We start from the raw sequence: 15099 nt of genomic DNA, 5'->3' as shown, positions 1-15099 counted from the left end.
CATAAAATCATTGGAACTATGAGCACAGGCAAAAAATAGAGATGACGCGAGGGTACGTACAAGGAAACTTTATCCAATTCTGTACATGTGGGTCTTCCATTGCTTAACATGACTGTAACACATATAAGTACTCGTGTCGTCGGTGTCTGCGGCTTCTTCGGTAATTGGGTTCGTCCCCCCTACTCCAACAAACTACAGGTTGGCGACTGGACAAATAGCCGTCCGCACATGCATGCAGTCAACAAGCGCACGTATAACCATGAGCCCTCTTTAGAATGCTGCGCCAGGGCCTCGGTGTTCACGATTCTATCCTGGAAACCCCAGTAATCGTGCACGATGAGGCTGCTGCCGTTGCGGTGCGCAGCGAGGGTCTCAGTCCAGGCGGGTCGCCGCTTCACGACCTCCTCCCCCCGTCGCAGCCTCCTCACAGCGCAAGAGGCAGCCGACCGCCTCGTGGCCAACTTTGGCGGCAACAAGACGTTTGAGCGTAGACAGCTACTCGACGGGAACCAGCTCCAGAAGCTGCTCGACACACTCAACCGTCCGACAGGCGACGTCACGCCTGCCAATGGCACCCCGATCCCCCCCGGGTACCATCTCGTCTACTTCACGCCCACGGATGCCGAGACATCCCTTGGACGCGACGGCACGGACAAGACGTTCAATGCGCCGGCGCCGTTCACGCGGAGGATGTGGGCTGGCGGCACCATGAGATGGGATGCCGACGCTGATTTGCGGGTGGGCGATGAGGTCACCGAAATCACCCGCCTCGTCAGCGCGACACCCAAGAAGAGTAGCTCAGTGGGTGAGATGGTCGTTGTTGAGGTGGAGAAGGAGTTTGTCGGCAGCAGAGGACGGGCGTTGCGCGACAGGCGGTCTTGGGTCTTCCGGCCTGAGATCGACGAGACGCTGGTGCCGGCCAACCTAAAAGCGCTAGACGTTGATGTCCGAGCCCCGAGTGTCTCGGAGGACGTCAAGACCGATGATGGTGAGTGACCTGAGCTATCCGAGCTTCGCCTCGAGAACGGTGTCGATAACAATGCATGCAGGCAATGGCATCGTGCGCCAAGTACAATGGTCACCGGTGGCACTGTTCAGATTCTCGGCGCTGACGTTCAACGCACACAAGATCCACTACAACGAGGATTGGACACGGCGAGTCGAGGGTCATCCTGGCGTTGTGGTTCACGGGCCCCTGAATCTGATCAGTATGCTGGACTATTGGCGTGACGTGCATGGCAGTAGCCCGACTGGGATCACGTACAGAGCAATGTCGCCACTGTACGCAGGGGAACGATATCAAATATCTTCGAAACGGGGTGAAGGCCAGGCCGGTCGTGAGATTGTAGTCGAGAAGAGTGACGGGACGATATGCATGAAAGCCCAAGTCAACGGCTGATAGAGACTGGGGCAAGATATGCCGTGGGAATTCAGATTCAAGGAGGTCATATGACAGATGCGCGATTGGTAGATTGTTCCCGCGATTTGTGCAGTGCTTGATTACTATGTACTTGTTTCTAAATACGCCTTGCTCTATATACACCTACCCCGTCGAATCTTGTGGCCGTTGCAATGTCGTTATTTGGGTACCCTCTCTTCGTACTGCACAGTATACGTCGTGGTCTGCAAGATGGCCTTTTCGCTATGCGAGTCGCCCTCGTTGCTGTTCGATGCGTCGACGGTCACGGTGGCGGCGCCCGTGCCTTTCCCGGGACTTCCATCCTGGCTCGCCGAGTCTGGGTCCTGGAATGTCTGCATCTCATTCTCGTCGTCAAAGTTGGTGTACTGTCCGCGCGTCTTGCGCGAGCGAGAGATGGCGTTGCCGGCAGATCGGTTGGCGGCGTAGCTGTTGGGATAGGGGTATGACTGGTTGGAGGATCCGCCCATGAAGCGAGGCGCAACGTGCTTGAAGAACTTTCGAAGGGTCGGCATGGAGCCGCAAATGACAAAGAGGTTGGCTTCCACGAAACTGGGAGAGAACACGGTCAGCTGGGGTTGCCCCTGATGTTGATGGGAGAGGTAACGTACGTCCAAACATTGGCAGGCGCAGCATCCCAGGAGGGATCAGTGCTTTTGAGCACAGGAGGCAGATACGTCAGACGGACAATCGATGTAGCGACGGTCCTGTTTCCACCACGTTAGTCACTTCCTTCGCCAATGCATCTGGCGTTTTTGACGTACACTGAGCCAATGGCGAAGATGACGACAGCGCCAATCTTTTGCTGCACCGGCATGTGAAGCTGGATGACCATGGGAATCGGCAGAATGAACAGGATCACGTCCGTCACAATGTTGGACACAGCGGTCGCCATGTACAGTACACCGGCGTTGATGCAATTGCGTTCGACGGCGCCGAGCTGGAAGGCCTGGCGTGGTGGGCTGCATTGGAAGAACATGATCAGGGTGATGATGGACGTGTAGAGGCTGACGATGGCGATACTGATCCAGACTGCGGTTCGGAACCATTTCTGGGGCGAGAGATGAAGATAGAACGTCAGGAGCGACAGTTTCGTGAAGCCGTTGCAGAGCATGAAGATCGGAGCCGTGATATAAGTCGTCTAGGCGGAGATGTTAGAGCCAAATATCAACTACGTGACTGGAGAGGGCCTCACCAGTGAATATGCCTTGAATCTCTCCAGTGGCATCTCCCACGAGTGGGCGCACATGCCGCCGACAGATATCGACTGCACGAGATATGCTTGCGTCACAACAGACGCCATCTGGGCTCGTCAGTCGCCTTTCCCGTGCTCCTCGTGTCCAGTGTGGCCTACCCATCCCAGCAGCATGAACAAGTCATCCATCTGCAGTCCCTTGGACAGGAACATCTTTGTGTAGTATCGCTGCAGCAGCGCGATGAATGCCAGCGTCCCGCCTATGCCAAACACCAGGTAGTGGTCCATGACCTTCTGCTGCTGGGGGTTGTCAAAGTCGACGACGTAGTCGGTGCCATTTGGCGGCAACCTGAACACGGTCGTGCCATTGTACACGGGGAAGTCCATGATGGTCGTCGTCCGGTGCTGAACTCAAGATGGCTCGTGGAGCGGAGAAGGGGCGCAGAGGGCAGGCAGGGGGGGGAGCCCGTGAGAATTATAGTAGAAAGGGACCACTCTGGGGCAACATTGAGAGACGGGACCGAGCTGCTGGCGGCTGATCCTCAAACTCGATCCGAGGGCTCAGCTGTTTTTGCCTGGGCTCGCTCCAGGGGGTCAGGCACGGCCGCGCGGGGGACGTCACGGATAGACACTCAACTGTCCGTCCTGGTGATGGCGCCGCTGGGCGTCAACGGCTGATTGCTCGAAAGGGGCCGGATAGTCCCCTAGTCTGATCCATCGTTCAGGGGTAGCGGCCGCGAATGGAGTTCTGGGATCGAATTGGGTTGATGGCGCATGTTACTACATTGATGTAATGATGAGGCCTTGGCCATTCAATAAGGTACCTTGTGTTGTACGCAGGCAGGCAGGACTGAAGCCGTGCTCCTCCTCCCAAGAGTTCATGTTTTCGTTGATCCTCTGTCACGGCAAGTCATCACCGGTAGTTGGCGTGCAGCTGTCGGATCGTGCCAAAGGATTGGGAAGAGACCCCTTGAAGCGTGCGTCCAGTCGGTATTAGGGTCGTATACGCACATTGCAGCATCGGACCAGGCGCAACCAACAAGTTACAGGCATGCACAAGGCACGGCAGCTGAAGTTGCTGAACCTTGTCCTCCAATAGGCTTGGCTACTCCACAGAAGCCAAGGATTCCACGAAGAAGTTGGAACCTTCGCTCGCCGGCATGCAGTAGTGCCAGACCGGATTATTAGGTATTATGTTGCAGACGGCTCGTAACAAGTTAAAAACAAACAAGCCTTGCTTCAGCTTGGGAGGCTTGCGAGATGCGCTAGGGGAGCGGACGAAGACGCGCCGCCGACCGTGCTCCGCCTGTCGGTGACATTCATCAGAAGGAAGCTTATTCTTATGCGTGTCCTTGAGTCAGTTGCCGGAGAGAAAGTGTCTAGCGACAGCCGCCCAGCTCCAGTGGCCACGACATCATCATCCGTCGAGGCTCTCAAACATTAAACGTACCATCTCGTGAGTAGGAACTGTCCTCTCTTCGTGCTCTGTCCGCCTTTTGTGTTCGAGGTCCAGCCTTCGCCTCAATGACTCGCGACGCAGCTCAGGAAGAATTCGAGCCGCACGCATGTAGATTAATTACCTTATTTGACGCAGGCGGCCCCGGTCAGCCCTGGCAATCGCCGACCAGGTCGCATGGATTGTCGAGTGGTCGACTGCAACTTTCCCAATAGGGTTAAGGAAGAGGGACCATAATTTTTTCGAGGACGGCACGGACAAATCTCGAGAATTTTGCCTGTTCCCTGTTCATCCGGAGGAACTTTCGACACGACGAGCCATTTCAGTGGCTGCGCCTGCAATGCGGCAATGCATGCCTGGGCTGAGCCGGAGCCCATGCCCTGACGTGTCCAAGTGCAAAATGAGGTGTGGAGAATGGGTCGAGCGACGGCAACTGTCCGACCGCTGACGACTGGAGTCAGTGGACTGGTGGACGCGACTGGAGGGCTCGTGCTGGATCGCTGACTGGAGCTTGTTGGTTTTGCGGCTTTCAAAAGTTCAATGTACGATGGTGATCTGCAAGTCACATCAGCTGGACGGACCAACGAACAATCGAACGTAACCCAGAAAGCTGGAAAGCGCCCCCAAGACCCGGCGGACTGGCTTGCGCAGCCGCGCAGGTCAGTGCTGGCGTCTGGAGACGTCGGGGGCCGGATCGCCAACAGGACGCGGCAGCCATTTGATGTGTCCATCATAAACGTCGAGGCTTGTGCGGCATCGTAACAACATGGAGCTGTCTGCTTGGCTACAGTGTGTGCTGTGCATTGATTGGCACCGAGTGCATGCGCGGAGCAATGGGCCAAAAACTACATGTACAGAGACCGGGTCGGTTTGTTGTTGTTGGTAAACCGAAAGCCAATCCTGCCTTGCAGCCTGCTGTGGTCTTTTCCAACAAATCTCGTCGGACGCGCAAGCTCTGCCTGCAGTGCAATATTGACAAATAATAAAGGAGTCAAGGACCCTCATATGCTCACAGATCAGCCAACATGAAGCTGGGGTTCGGCAATTTCCGCCACCCACGCACGTGAGACAAGCTGCGGACTCGATGATCAGAACCGGACACATGAGTCGTTACATGTCACAAAGGCGTGTGATCAGTACATGCATATCACCGTGCTATAATAATACAACATAGACTTGGGTGAGTACTCCTCCGTACGTGCTGCCTGGCTGATCATGCTGCGGCCCATTGCCTCGTCTACGCGGTGCATGACTGCACGTACCTGGTCAATAGCCTACATGTTGTGCGGGCATATAACCGACTGGAGTCCGGATCTCCTCCCCCGTCCGCTATCCGCAGCTCAATCTGGGGTCAGAGCACTTTTCCCAGTGAATGGATGGCCTTTGACTGCTTGATGGTTTATCGTTACCCTCAGGGATCTCGCACACTTGAACGGTAGTAAGCTTATTACTGCCGCGCGTCGCGAAACAACACGTCCTCGCCACGGAACGGCACGGTCAACACAAGGATATCAAACATGATGTGCCGCAGGACGTCCAGCGCTCTGCGTAGACGCATACCCCAGGTTTGCTTGGACTCTGACGGCCAAATCTTGCGCCTTGCGTCGTCCAGTCCGCTGACCGCCCCAGCTCGTTCTACAACAACAGTTGCGGTGGCTCACATTACATGAGTACCAATGTCATGAGCTTCTGCGACAAGTACGGCAGTCCTGGATTACGCTGGCTCGCACACGGCTCACATCTATCAGTACAATGTCCCCGTTTGGCCGTCTGGCGTAGCCGCCACGCCTACCGAGGCGGAATCTGTGATTGACAGGCTTGGTTGAGCAGTTCAATACGACTTGTGAAGCAAATGCTGACAAATTCAGGTGGCGAGGCAGTCCTCAAATCGCAGGTGTCGCGGGCAGGTCGCGCCGATGGGCTCTTTTCCTCCGGCTTGCGAGGGGGCATTCAGTCAGTTGGGAACCCAGAGCAGGGGCGAGACATCTCAAGCAAGATGATCGGTCACAAGCTGAAGACAGAAGACACCTTTGATGAGGGCGTCATTGTCGACAAGCTGCATATCTCGCGGCCAGTCCGGGCGACTGAGCAATGGTATCTATCCCTAAGCGTTGACCGCGAGCACTATACCCCGTGTATAACTGTCTCAAAGTGCGGTGGCGTGAGTCTGAGCTCCATTGCGCGAGATCGACCCGAGACACTCTTTCAAATTCATTTCAAGATTTCGGACGGTATCTCGGCCGATCTCATGTCACAAATCGCTGCGCATTTACGCCTCTCGAGCGTCGAGGCGACCAATATGGAAGCAATCCTGAATGGAATGCATCAGATCTTTGTTCAGAAAGACGCTACGCATCTCGAAATCAACCCCTTGGCTCGGTTGCCCGACGAATCTCTGGCGTGCGTCAGCGCCAATTTCACCTTTGACGACGCAGCTGCGAAACGGCAACCGGAGCTCTTCGCGCTGCGCGACAAGGCACAGGCCGTTCCGGAGGAGATTGAAGCCGAGAAGTACGGACTGGTGTACGTCAAGATGGACGGAAACATTGGCAATGTCGTTAATGGAGCAGGGCTCGCAATGGCAACGAATGATGCCATTGGTCTGTATGGGGGGAAGAGCGCAAACTTCCTCGATGCGGGCGGCCAGGCGACCAAGGAGACCATGGTGCGAGCGTTTGACATTGTCCTCAGGGATAAGCGGGTGAACACGGTCTTGGTCAATGTCTATGGTGGTAAGTGCTCAGTGATGGAATTGCACACATCGCATCAACCTGCCATGTCCAAGGGCACGAGAGCTGATCTTGGATGTGCTAGGTATTACCAACTGTGCCATGATTGCAGAGTCTATTATCGGCGCAGCAGCAGAGCTGGGGCCGTTGCGAGTACCTCTTGTTGTCCGGCTCCAGGGAACCAACTCTGCCCAGGGGCTTAAAATGGTGAGTGCATGATTTCCAGTTCGCACGAATTCCATGATCCAGGACTCACTGTCCACACAGCTCGAAGAAGCAAATCTGGGTCTTCATGTTGAGGCAGACTTTGGCGCAGCAGCGGAAAAGGCCGTACAACTGTCTGGCGGATGTTCATAGCGTGAACATCACATCACGTATGTTGCGCGGATTGATGATCAGGCTTTTTCCTCGACGCGAGCCCTCGATTAAAGATACCAACATATTTTCATACAACCCCGCCGGAGAAATACCATGTCATTGTGCGTGACCAGACTGGCTTCCCGCGGAGACAACACGTGCAATCTCGGGCAACATGGACTCGACTGGACTGAAGGCATTGATGGGCGTGGTAGTTGAAGGAGGCCACCGTTGACTTCGACACTGCTCCCAAATTTCACATGAAAGAAATACATAAGTTGCAGCAGGGCCTTGTGCTGCTGGAAGCTACGCTGGGGACTCTATCTCTGCGACTGTGGTGAGCCAGAGTACGTGTAGAGATTGTTGTACATGCCAGCATGAGTCAAATTTGACATTGAGCGATTACTCTGCTGGGACATTACCATGTCCGAGTTATTTGCAAGTGAAAATTGGAACTTGGGTTTTATTCAAGCCCACGCTGTGGTCGCTTATATGTACATTACGTTCAAGCCAAATAAGCTTCGAGCATCAGCCACTACACCATTTTAGACTCATCTCAAGCATTATGGCATGACAATGTGCGCTTCTTTCAACCAGTAAGCCAGTTGCATAGTACATGTATGTAGGTAGTTGAGCCAGACGTTGCATATACCGTGGCGGCTCCCACATTAATCTAGATTTCTCTATCTCATCTTCACATATAAGTTCGATAAAATAAAAAAAGACCTCCGCAATCAGATCTACAATATCACATTCTGCAACTCTGCCTTTGAGTACCAGGACAGACGTATACTGCACATGAATGCAATGCCTACGAATGAGTTGGATCACGATCTCATCGGTTATGTTCAGGGAGTGAACAACCCGAACACGCCGTGGTGCGATGAATATGAAAAGATGATATCGGGTATACTGTGAGTTTCTCCCCCATAAACCCCCAACATGGACGCTCGCTATCTGGTGAAAATCAGACACAACAGCTTCTGCAAACCGCTTAATGATGCCTGAATCCGCGCCCGGAGACTGGCTCAGAAGTACAACAGCTATTTCCCGCATGATGCAACTCCCGAGCAGTTGTTTGAAGCTCGGCGTGACATGCTGTCCGAAATGTTTGGCAAAACTGGACAAGACTGCTTCATGGAGCCGCCACTACAGATCGACTATGGAATCAACATTTTCATTGGGGATCGCTTCTACAGCACTTTTGGATACGTCGAGACCATCGTCCGTGGTGCAAAGACATTGATTGAAGTTGCTACATGCGCTAATCTTCCATGAGCTTGACCATCCTAGACTGCTCCGTCGTCCGCATCGGAGATCGAGTCATGTGTGGCCCAGGCGTACGCATCTTCAGTGTCACCCACGAGACGGCCGTGGAGGGCTCGCCGCGAGTGCATCGCCTGGGCTAAACAGGTCACCATTGGGAGTGACTGCTTTATAGGCGGCGGCACTACGATCCTCCCTGGCGTCACGATTGGCAAGAGCTGTACCGTTGGCGCAGCAAGTGTCGTCACGAGGGACATCCCACCCTTATGTTCTCGGTGGCCGTTGGCTCACCCACCAGAGTATTACAAAGTCTCAGAGAGGTACCTGATGTGGTTGGAGGAGATCAGAACAGTCTTGCGAAGTATGGGCTTGGAAGCCAGTAAGCACGAGCACATAGCGGCTTCACATAGACATAAAGTGCGAGGCCAAGACGGAACAGTCTTATTTACAACCGAACGAGGGTTCTTCAAAGGGCCAGCAACGGGACTGATTCCAATGGCTTCAAAAAGGCAAGGACTGTTTCACCGCCGGCCAGTGTCCTGCGTAATACAGCCCGAATGGTTGAGGATATGAATTTGGTCTTCGACTTACTCATCTATCCGTCTCAAATCAATATATATCCAAGCACTGCGGATAAGACATTCGAGAGTATAGCTCTTAGCTCTCTGAAAGCAAATGCGCACCGCTGATATCAACTCTCATTGCCATGGCACCACCAGAATGCAGACGCTTGCTTCTCATAATCAGTGGAAATGGCGGCGCGAGTGACAAGAGATGATTCCCGACACAGACAGATCAGCTCGTCCCAGACATCGCCATTGATCCATCATTGGTCCCTTAAGAGCTGCTCCATCTTGACGCCCATGACTCCTGGATGCGGCACAACCACGACACCTGCATCAGCCAAAGCTCGTGCTTTGTCCTCGGCCGATACCTCCGTGGCCTGCAGGATCGCACCAGCGTGGCCCATTGTCTTCCCAGGAGGCGCCGTGCGCCCAGCGACCATGGCGATGATGGGCTTCGGGTGCGCGGTCGAGCGACGGTACTCCTTGATCAGAGCCGCCGCCTTGAGCTCCGCCTCGCCTCCAATTTCGCCAATGACAATGATACCCTTGGTCTCGTCGTGGTCGAAGAACGTCTTCAAGCCGTCGACAAGCGTCGTCCCGGGGAGCATGTCGCCTCCCATGCCCATGACCAGACTCTGGCCCAGGCCGATCTTGGTCGTCGCACCGACAGCCTCGTAGCTCAGCGTGCCGCTCTTGCTCACGATCCCCACGCAGCCTCGCATGTACTGCTTGTACGGCATGATCCCGACTCGGCATTGCTCCGGTGCGATGATCCCGGGGCAATTGGGCCCGACCAACCTCGTCTTGGTCTGTGTTCTCAGCACCTCTTGCACGCGCAGCATGTCGTGGACGGGAATGTGTTCTGCTACTGAGACCACGAGCGGCATCTCTGCCTCGATGGACTCGATAATGGCGGCTGCGGCGAAAGCGGCCGGCACAAAGACCGCACTCACGTCAGGTTTGACGGCCAAGACGGCCTCACGCACAGAATCAAAGACAGGTCTGTCAAGATGCGTCTGGCCGCCCTTGCCAGGTGACACCCCGCCAGCAATGTTGGTGCCGTAGGCAATGGTGTCTTTGGCATTCGCAGTAGCCTACGTGGACAACATATGGTCAGCGCCTGATCCGTACACTGGGACATCGAGACGTACGGCTTTGCCCGTGAACCCCTGGAAGATCACTTTGGTGCCCTTGCCGATCCGCAAGTTTGGTATCGTGCTGTCATAGGCGGTAGTGGTACTACACCGTGCCGATGATGTGGTGAACGCTCGCGACACGCACTCTCGTCCCCTTGAACACGCCCGTGGCGCGAACCCATTTGCCATCATCTCTTGGAAAGTAACACGAGGGTAAAACAATGGCACTGTACCAGAGTCCCGGACCCGCCATGCACATGTATGATACAAGTGCTCTTCTGAGGTGGATTGTTGTATACCCCAGCCCCTCCAGGTTACGGACAAGGACTGGACCTCAAGTCGGCTATTCAGGGGTCGTCGAGTCGAGAGCCGCGGTACGCACAAGTGTAAGTGCGGGGTGAACAGTCGAGCAAAAGCACCAGCAAGGTTCTCGGACTTTGCCCTGAGCTCAATTGTCCACTCGTTTCAACATGAGCACTCAGATGGTCTCATATTCTACTAGAACTACCTAGTGGATAAGTCACTATTGGATACTTCACTCACTCAACCAAACCCCCATGATCCTAACGGGAACACAGTGACAAAAGGCGCCCAGCGATTATCCTGATAAACGAAAGCATCCAACACCACGCATGAAATCCCGAAATCCTGCTTCCAGTAGCCGAGAGGCCCTTGCAAAAATCTGTCGTGTCGTAAATAGTCGTTATCATTGTACGTAAATCATCGTCATGTCGTCGTCAACGACAAAGGAAAGTAACATATACGTCGGCCTCGTCGCTAAACAGCAACCATTTCAACGTCGCCGTCAGTGGGCGAGTTGGCTTTGACGCCCCTCGGGGATGCGTCCAGTTCCGTTTGAGATGTCCCGGCAGTCAGAGCAGGTTGCGACAACGCCATGGACGTTGTCGTTGACGCCGAAAGGGGCTCTGTTTCCTTCTCCGTGGTCTTTTCCGAATCTTTGTCTTTGTATCCTGTTTTCTCCTCCTTTTTCGCGGCAGCAACTGGCGAGCTGTTTTCATTGCTTGCGCCATTCGCTGCGCTGGCTCCATGGTAGCAAAGTCGGTATTCGCCCTCGCCTTTCGAGGCAATTATTTTCTCCTGCAAAGCCCAGTCAATCAGGTTTTGATCGACACCGATTCCGCCCGCCTCCCCCTTCTCCATATGCCGTCCGACGTGCTCTGTCCATTCATCCCAGGCAGTATGACCTTCGAACATGTTGGAACATCCAGACTTGGGGCAGGCTCCCTTTTGAGGCGGATGTCGCCGCTGTACCAAGCACGATTCCTGCATCTGCTTCACCCGCACTTCCCAGTCACTCTCGATCTTGTTATCGACCTTGGATGGCGGCCTTTTGACCTGGAATGGCGCGTGCATGCGCCGAAGATGCTGCGTGAACAAGTCTTTCCTGTTAAACTCGCTCCCCTTCCCTTCCACACTGCTGTTGGGACAGGCCGAGCATCGATAGTATTGCAGGCAAAGATGTTGTGAGGTGATGTGACGCTTCCACTCATTCTTCGACCCAAATGTACTGTTGCACCCTGCAAAGGAAAAAGCGCACGGAAAGGGCCGCGTGTGTGCGGCCGCAATGTGCTTCCTGAGTGATGAGGAGTCTCGAAATGGAGCATGACTGCAGTGGTTGCACACAGTCTCGTGTTTCGGCAATGCGTGCCGAGGTACCTTGACTCTACTCGTAGGCGAGTCCAGTTTGCTCGGTGACCTTTCGTCCCCATCGCGAAAAGATTTGTCCGATTGAGCAGAGCCATTGGGCAAGCTGGTGCGAGGGCGCGCTGACGTTGGGGTAGATTCATCACTCAAGTGTCGCACATGACTCAGAGCTTTGAGCTGCTCTGCAGCCTCTCGCATTTCGGCTGTGCCCTCGTGCTCTTCCTTTGGCTTCAGTGACGCAAGGCCTGCGCTCCTCCCCATCTGAAGCAAGGGTTGTTCTTCAGACGGACGACGCTCGCGTTCAGTGGTACGGGCTAGTGCCTCGACAGCCGACTTTCTGGCCTCATAATGCGGGTGCGAGTTTTCCGACGCGTGCGCCGAGTTGTCGAGAGGAGAGGTAGGCCCAATAAGCTTGCCATACAGGTGGAGCATGTTGTGCGTGGAAATATACCCAAGGAAGCAGCAGACCTTGTCATGCTGCACAATATTCCAAACTGCGTGGGGCATCGAGATCAGGAGCATCAGGGGCGGGCCCAAAAACATGCCTTCAACGGAGATTTTCTCTCCCATCAGTGGAGGAGTCTGCAGCCACTTATGGAATGAGGACATGTCCGGGCTGGCGTCTCCCACAAACGTCGTGCATACAAGGACCCTCTGTTCGTCAAATCGAATTTTAGCAACGTCTTCTGGCTGAATACGTTGCTCAGTAAGTGGCAATTCCGCCGGTGTTTGAATGGAGTGACCGTTGAGTGACTGTGGCAGAATCGGCGCAAGTTTCAAATCTTGGTCTTCGCCAGCTGTGATGGGTAAGAAGACCGAGAATCGAGGCTCGCTCGGGGACGTGGTCGGCACTGATGATGATCTGTCTTGTTGTAAGTGGCGCTGTTGTAGTCTTATAATTTCGTCGTACAGCTGCCGGGCGGTGAAGCTTTGAGCGTTGCTGAGGTTGCGCAGCGATTCACCTGCTGCTGCAGTAAGCGACAGCAGGTTGCTTTGGCGTGCTTCCTGCTTGGACATGTTTGCTGAGATGGCTTGCTTGACACCGTGGGAGCCCGATGTGCCTGGATTCGGAATTGCACTTGTGTCGAGGAGTAGAAGCATGTCGGATTGCGCATCTTCAAACAAACATCGGACTCCATCCCATTTGAGTTTTGAGGAGTCTTCTCGCTCGCTGCTCGCCCAGTAGAACTGCCCATCCTGCCCAACAAAGCCATGCCCAGCGTAGTGTATGATCAGCAGATGATCCGGTCGCGTATTTTCCAGGAAAGACGCAATTTGCACACCAAGCTTGATGCTGGGGTTAGGGCAGGACGGTATCTCCCATCGCTGGGTATGATAGTGGTACGTGTTGCGCAGTACACTTTCGAGCACGGCGGTCTCTTCGTCGGATGAGGTATCGCCCTCCCACTTCAGCAGGAGCACAGAAACCTCGCTATATGGTGGCCGCTCGGTCTGGCGTTGGATGAGCATCGCAGCATCCTGGAGGTGTCGAGCGAAAGATTCGAAGGCATGGTGTTCCGGGAGTGGTTCCGGGATCGGATAGTGCGGCTAAGCGCAATTGGAATCAGCATTGCGGTCAATGGCAGCACAACATCTACAAGGGCTATCGAATCACCGCCAACTCACAGGAGGGTCGTGGTGATGCTGCGAAATTTGAGGTCTGGATTCGACGGATGTGTTGACCTTGGGAGCCAGCTTTCGTTTCTTAGTGGCAGGTTCCATGGACAGCCAGGCGGGGGAGACGAGACCGGAAGGTTGGCAAAACGGAAATGTTCGAAAGAAATTTAGCTTGGCGACACCGACGAGACATTAATTGACGACAAGTGTAAATTGCGGGAATGATTCACGTATTCAGCGAGGTGAATAGGAAGGGATCAGGGCTGATGAGTAGGCGTGCTGGCAGCCGCCCGAGACTTCGATGACCCAAAGGTGTGGTGGTCAGGTAGTAAGGTAGGTAAGGCTCGACTGCAGTTTTGCCCGCCTGCCTGCCTGCCCTGCCCTCCTCGGCTCAAGGCTGGCTGACTGCCATTGCACAAAATGGTGGAAGCCATCCCATCCAGGCACGGCGGGCAGGAGCGGGCGAGGCTGCCATTTGCGATTGGCCCTCAAGACAGCTTGCGCCCTTGGTTCCGAATCGTGATTGGCTTTGAATGGAGGGGAAATGCTCTGCCAGCCAGCAAACAGGAAGGTGCGTGGCTGCGAGTGAGCGCTGGCAGAAGCTAATTAGTAGGTGCCGAATCGGAGGGCGGGGCACAGACATGCCAACTCACCATTTCTTGGACGACGTCTGTGTGCTCCTACATTGATAGGGTGTTCATCGAATCTAGGTCAGCAACCATGCGTCACGTCTGCTCTCACAGGACGAACTGAAGTTGAGATATCTTCTGCTTCAACCCTTCAACCCTACCGTGTCATCACTGTCTAAGTAATTAATTCCGCACTACGGAGTACTTTCCCTCGAGTTTACCAATTCTCCCCACTACGAAGAATCGAGCACGGCTGGCCTCGGGCTGAGGCTGAGGCTGCATGGTCTGATAGCTTCCCGTCCTTCAGCATCACAGACGGCACACAAGGTTCCCCGTCCTGCCGTGTCTGGAGTTGTCGTCCACGTGCCAGCGCATACTTGTCCGCGTCGATACGCTTTTCCGTCTTTTGGATTATCTGCGCTGTGTGCTTGCGGATGCCATCGCCGGTAAGCCTTCTTGATAAAACTGGGAGTACCAATCCCACAAATCTGCCTGGTATGATCGAAGGCCGTTGTCAGTGTGGCAGCTCGATGGCGGACGACTGATAATACTAATATACTACCACACATCATTACCAGGCTTCCCTATTACACAACATCACGATTGGTGCAGCATTCGCCCCGCATACTACTACGCATATGTCTTGACCGCCCACACCTGACCACGACAATGGGCGCCACCTTGCCTTGTTCTTCTTGCCGACAGAGGGCCTCCTCCTGGTGCAATATTGTGCGAAGGCCCGTTCTGCCGCGACGTCGGATTGGCAGGATTCCAATGGGCTCCGCCATTGTCCTGCGTAGGGGCTGGTGAGGCTCTTCAGGGACGACTGGACAAACCCACGGCTCAGGCATCAGACAACATCTTTGCAGAACTCCAGGCCATGAGCACGAGCTTTCGCCCATACTGAGCTACATCGCGCACATGATAGCTGCTTACGTACCTGAATAACGTAGGCCGTGTGGACATCAGCATTTGTTACTGGTGACGTCGAAAGGACGATGTTCTATACGTAAATGCTCTAATGGTGAGTCGTTTGACATGCTACACTAAGGTTCAGTCAGGGTAG

The 15099-nt window shown here is 54.5% G+C and overlaps 6 protein-coding genes across 6 annotated transcripts; 3 read left to right on the top strand and 3 right to left on the bottom strand.

Annotated features, from left to right (window-relative positions):
* Nucleotides 1-336: 336 nt before the first annotated feature.
* F5Z01DRAFT_672808 (putative cytoplasmic protein) lies at nt 337-1399 on the top strand (the record flags this gene model as incomplete). The annotated part of the gene is made up of 2 exons (XM_046264854.1): nt 337-988; nt 1050-1399. 2 exons carry the CDS (start codon nt 337-339, stop codon nt 1397-1399), a joined length of 1002 nt encoding a protein of 333 aa, XP_046119421.1.
* Nucleotides 1400-1578: 179 nt separating this feature from the next.
* F5Z01DRAFT_672807 (uncharacterized protein) lies at nt 1579-2999 on the bottom strand (the record flags this gene model as incomplete). The annotated part of the gene is made up of 5 exons (XM_046264853.1): nt 1579-1969; nt 2029-2124; nt 2182-2558; nt 2613-2720; nt 2772-2999. 5 exons carry the CDS (start codon nt 2997-2999, stop codon nt 1579-1581), a joined length of 1200 nt encoding a protein of 399 aa, XP_046119420.1.
* A 2586-nt stretch (nt 3000-5585) lies between these two features.
* F5Z01DRAFT_672806 (ATP-grasp domain-containing protein) lies at nt 5586-7154 on the top strand (the record flags this gene model as incomplete). Its single annotated transcript, XM_046264852.1, has 6 exons — nt 5586-5633; nt 5698-5766; nt 5817-5889; nt 5937-6800; nt 6883-7004; nt 7065-7154. 6 exons carry the CDS (start codon nt 5586-5588, stop codon nt 7152-7154), a joined length of 1266 nt encoding a protein of 421 aa, XP_046119419.1.
* Nucleotides 7155-7961: 807 nt separating this feature from the next.
* F5Z01DRAFT_635125 (putative sugar O-acetyltransferase) lies at nt 7962-8432 on the top strand (the record flags this gene model as incomplete). The annotated part of the gene is made up of 2 exons (XM_046262126.1): nt 7962-8068; nt 8177-8432. The coding sequence occupies 2 exons, from the start codon at nt 7962-7964 to the stop codon at nt 8430-8432; spliced, it is 363 nt and encodes a 120-aa protein (XP_046119418.1).
* Nucleotides 8433-9246: 814 nt separating this feature from the next.
* F5Z01DRAFT_635124 (alpha subunit of gdp-forming succinate-CoA ligase) lies at nt 9247-10311 on the bottom strand (the record flags this gene model as incomplete). The annotated part of the gene is made up of 3 exons (XM_046262125.1): nt 9247-10080; nt 10138-10204; nt 10268-10311. 3 exons carry the CDS (start codon nt 10309-10311, stop codon nt 9247-9249), a joined length of 945 nt encoding a protein of 314 aa, XP_046119417.1.
* A 254-nt stretch (nt 10312-10565) lies between these two features.
* On the bottom strand, nt 10566-13652 carry F5Z01DRAFT_543599 (putative C2H2 finger domain protein). The gene is made up of 2 exons (XM_046260549.1): nt 13414-13652; nt 10566-13335 (listed from the first exon to the last, which is right to left on the bottom strand). Exons 1-2 carry the CDS (start codon nt 13507-13509, stop codon nt 10900-10902), a joined length of 2532 nt encoding a protein of 843 aa, XP_046119416.1. The 5' UTR covers nt 13510-13652; the 3' UTR covers nt 10566-10899.
* Between the last annotated feature and the right edge of the window lie 1447 nt (nt 13653-15099).

This window comes from Emericellopsis atlantica (genome assembly GCF_019669845.1).
Source record: "Emericellopsis atlantica unplaced genomic scaffold F5Z01scaffold_9, whole genome shotgun sequence".
In the NCBI taxonomy this organism is placed as follows: domain Eukaryota; kingdom Fungi; phylum Ascomycota; class Sordariomycetes; order Hypocreales; family Bionectriaceae; genus Emericellopsis; species Emericellopsis atlantica.
The sequence above is the reverse complement of the archived record's forward strand: the minus strand, read 5'-3'. Positions and strand labels throughout refer to the sequence as shown.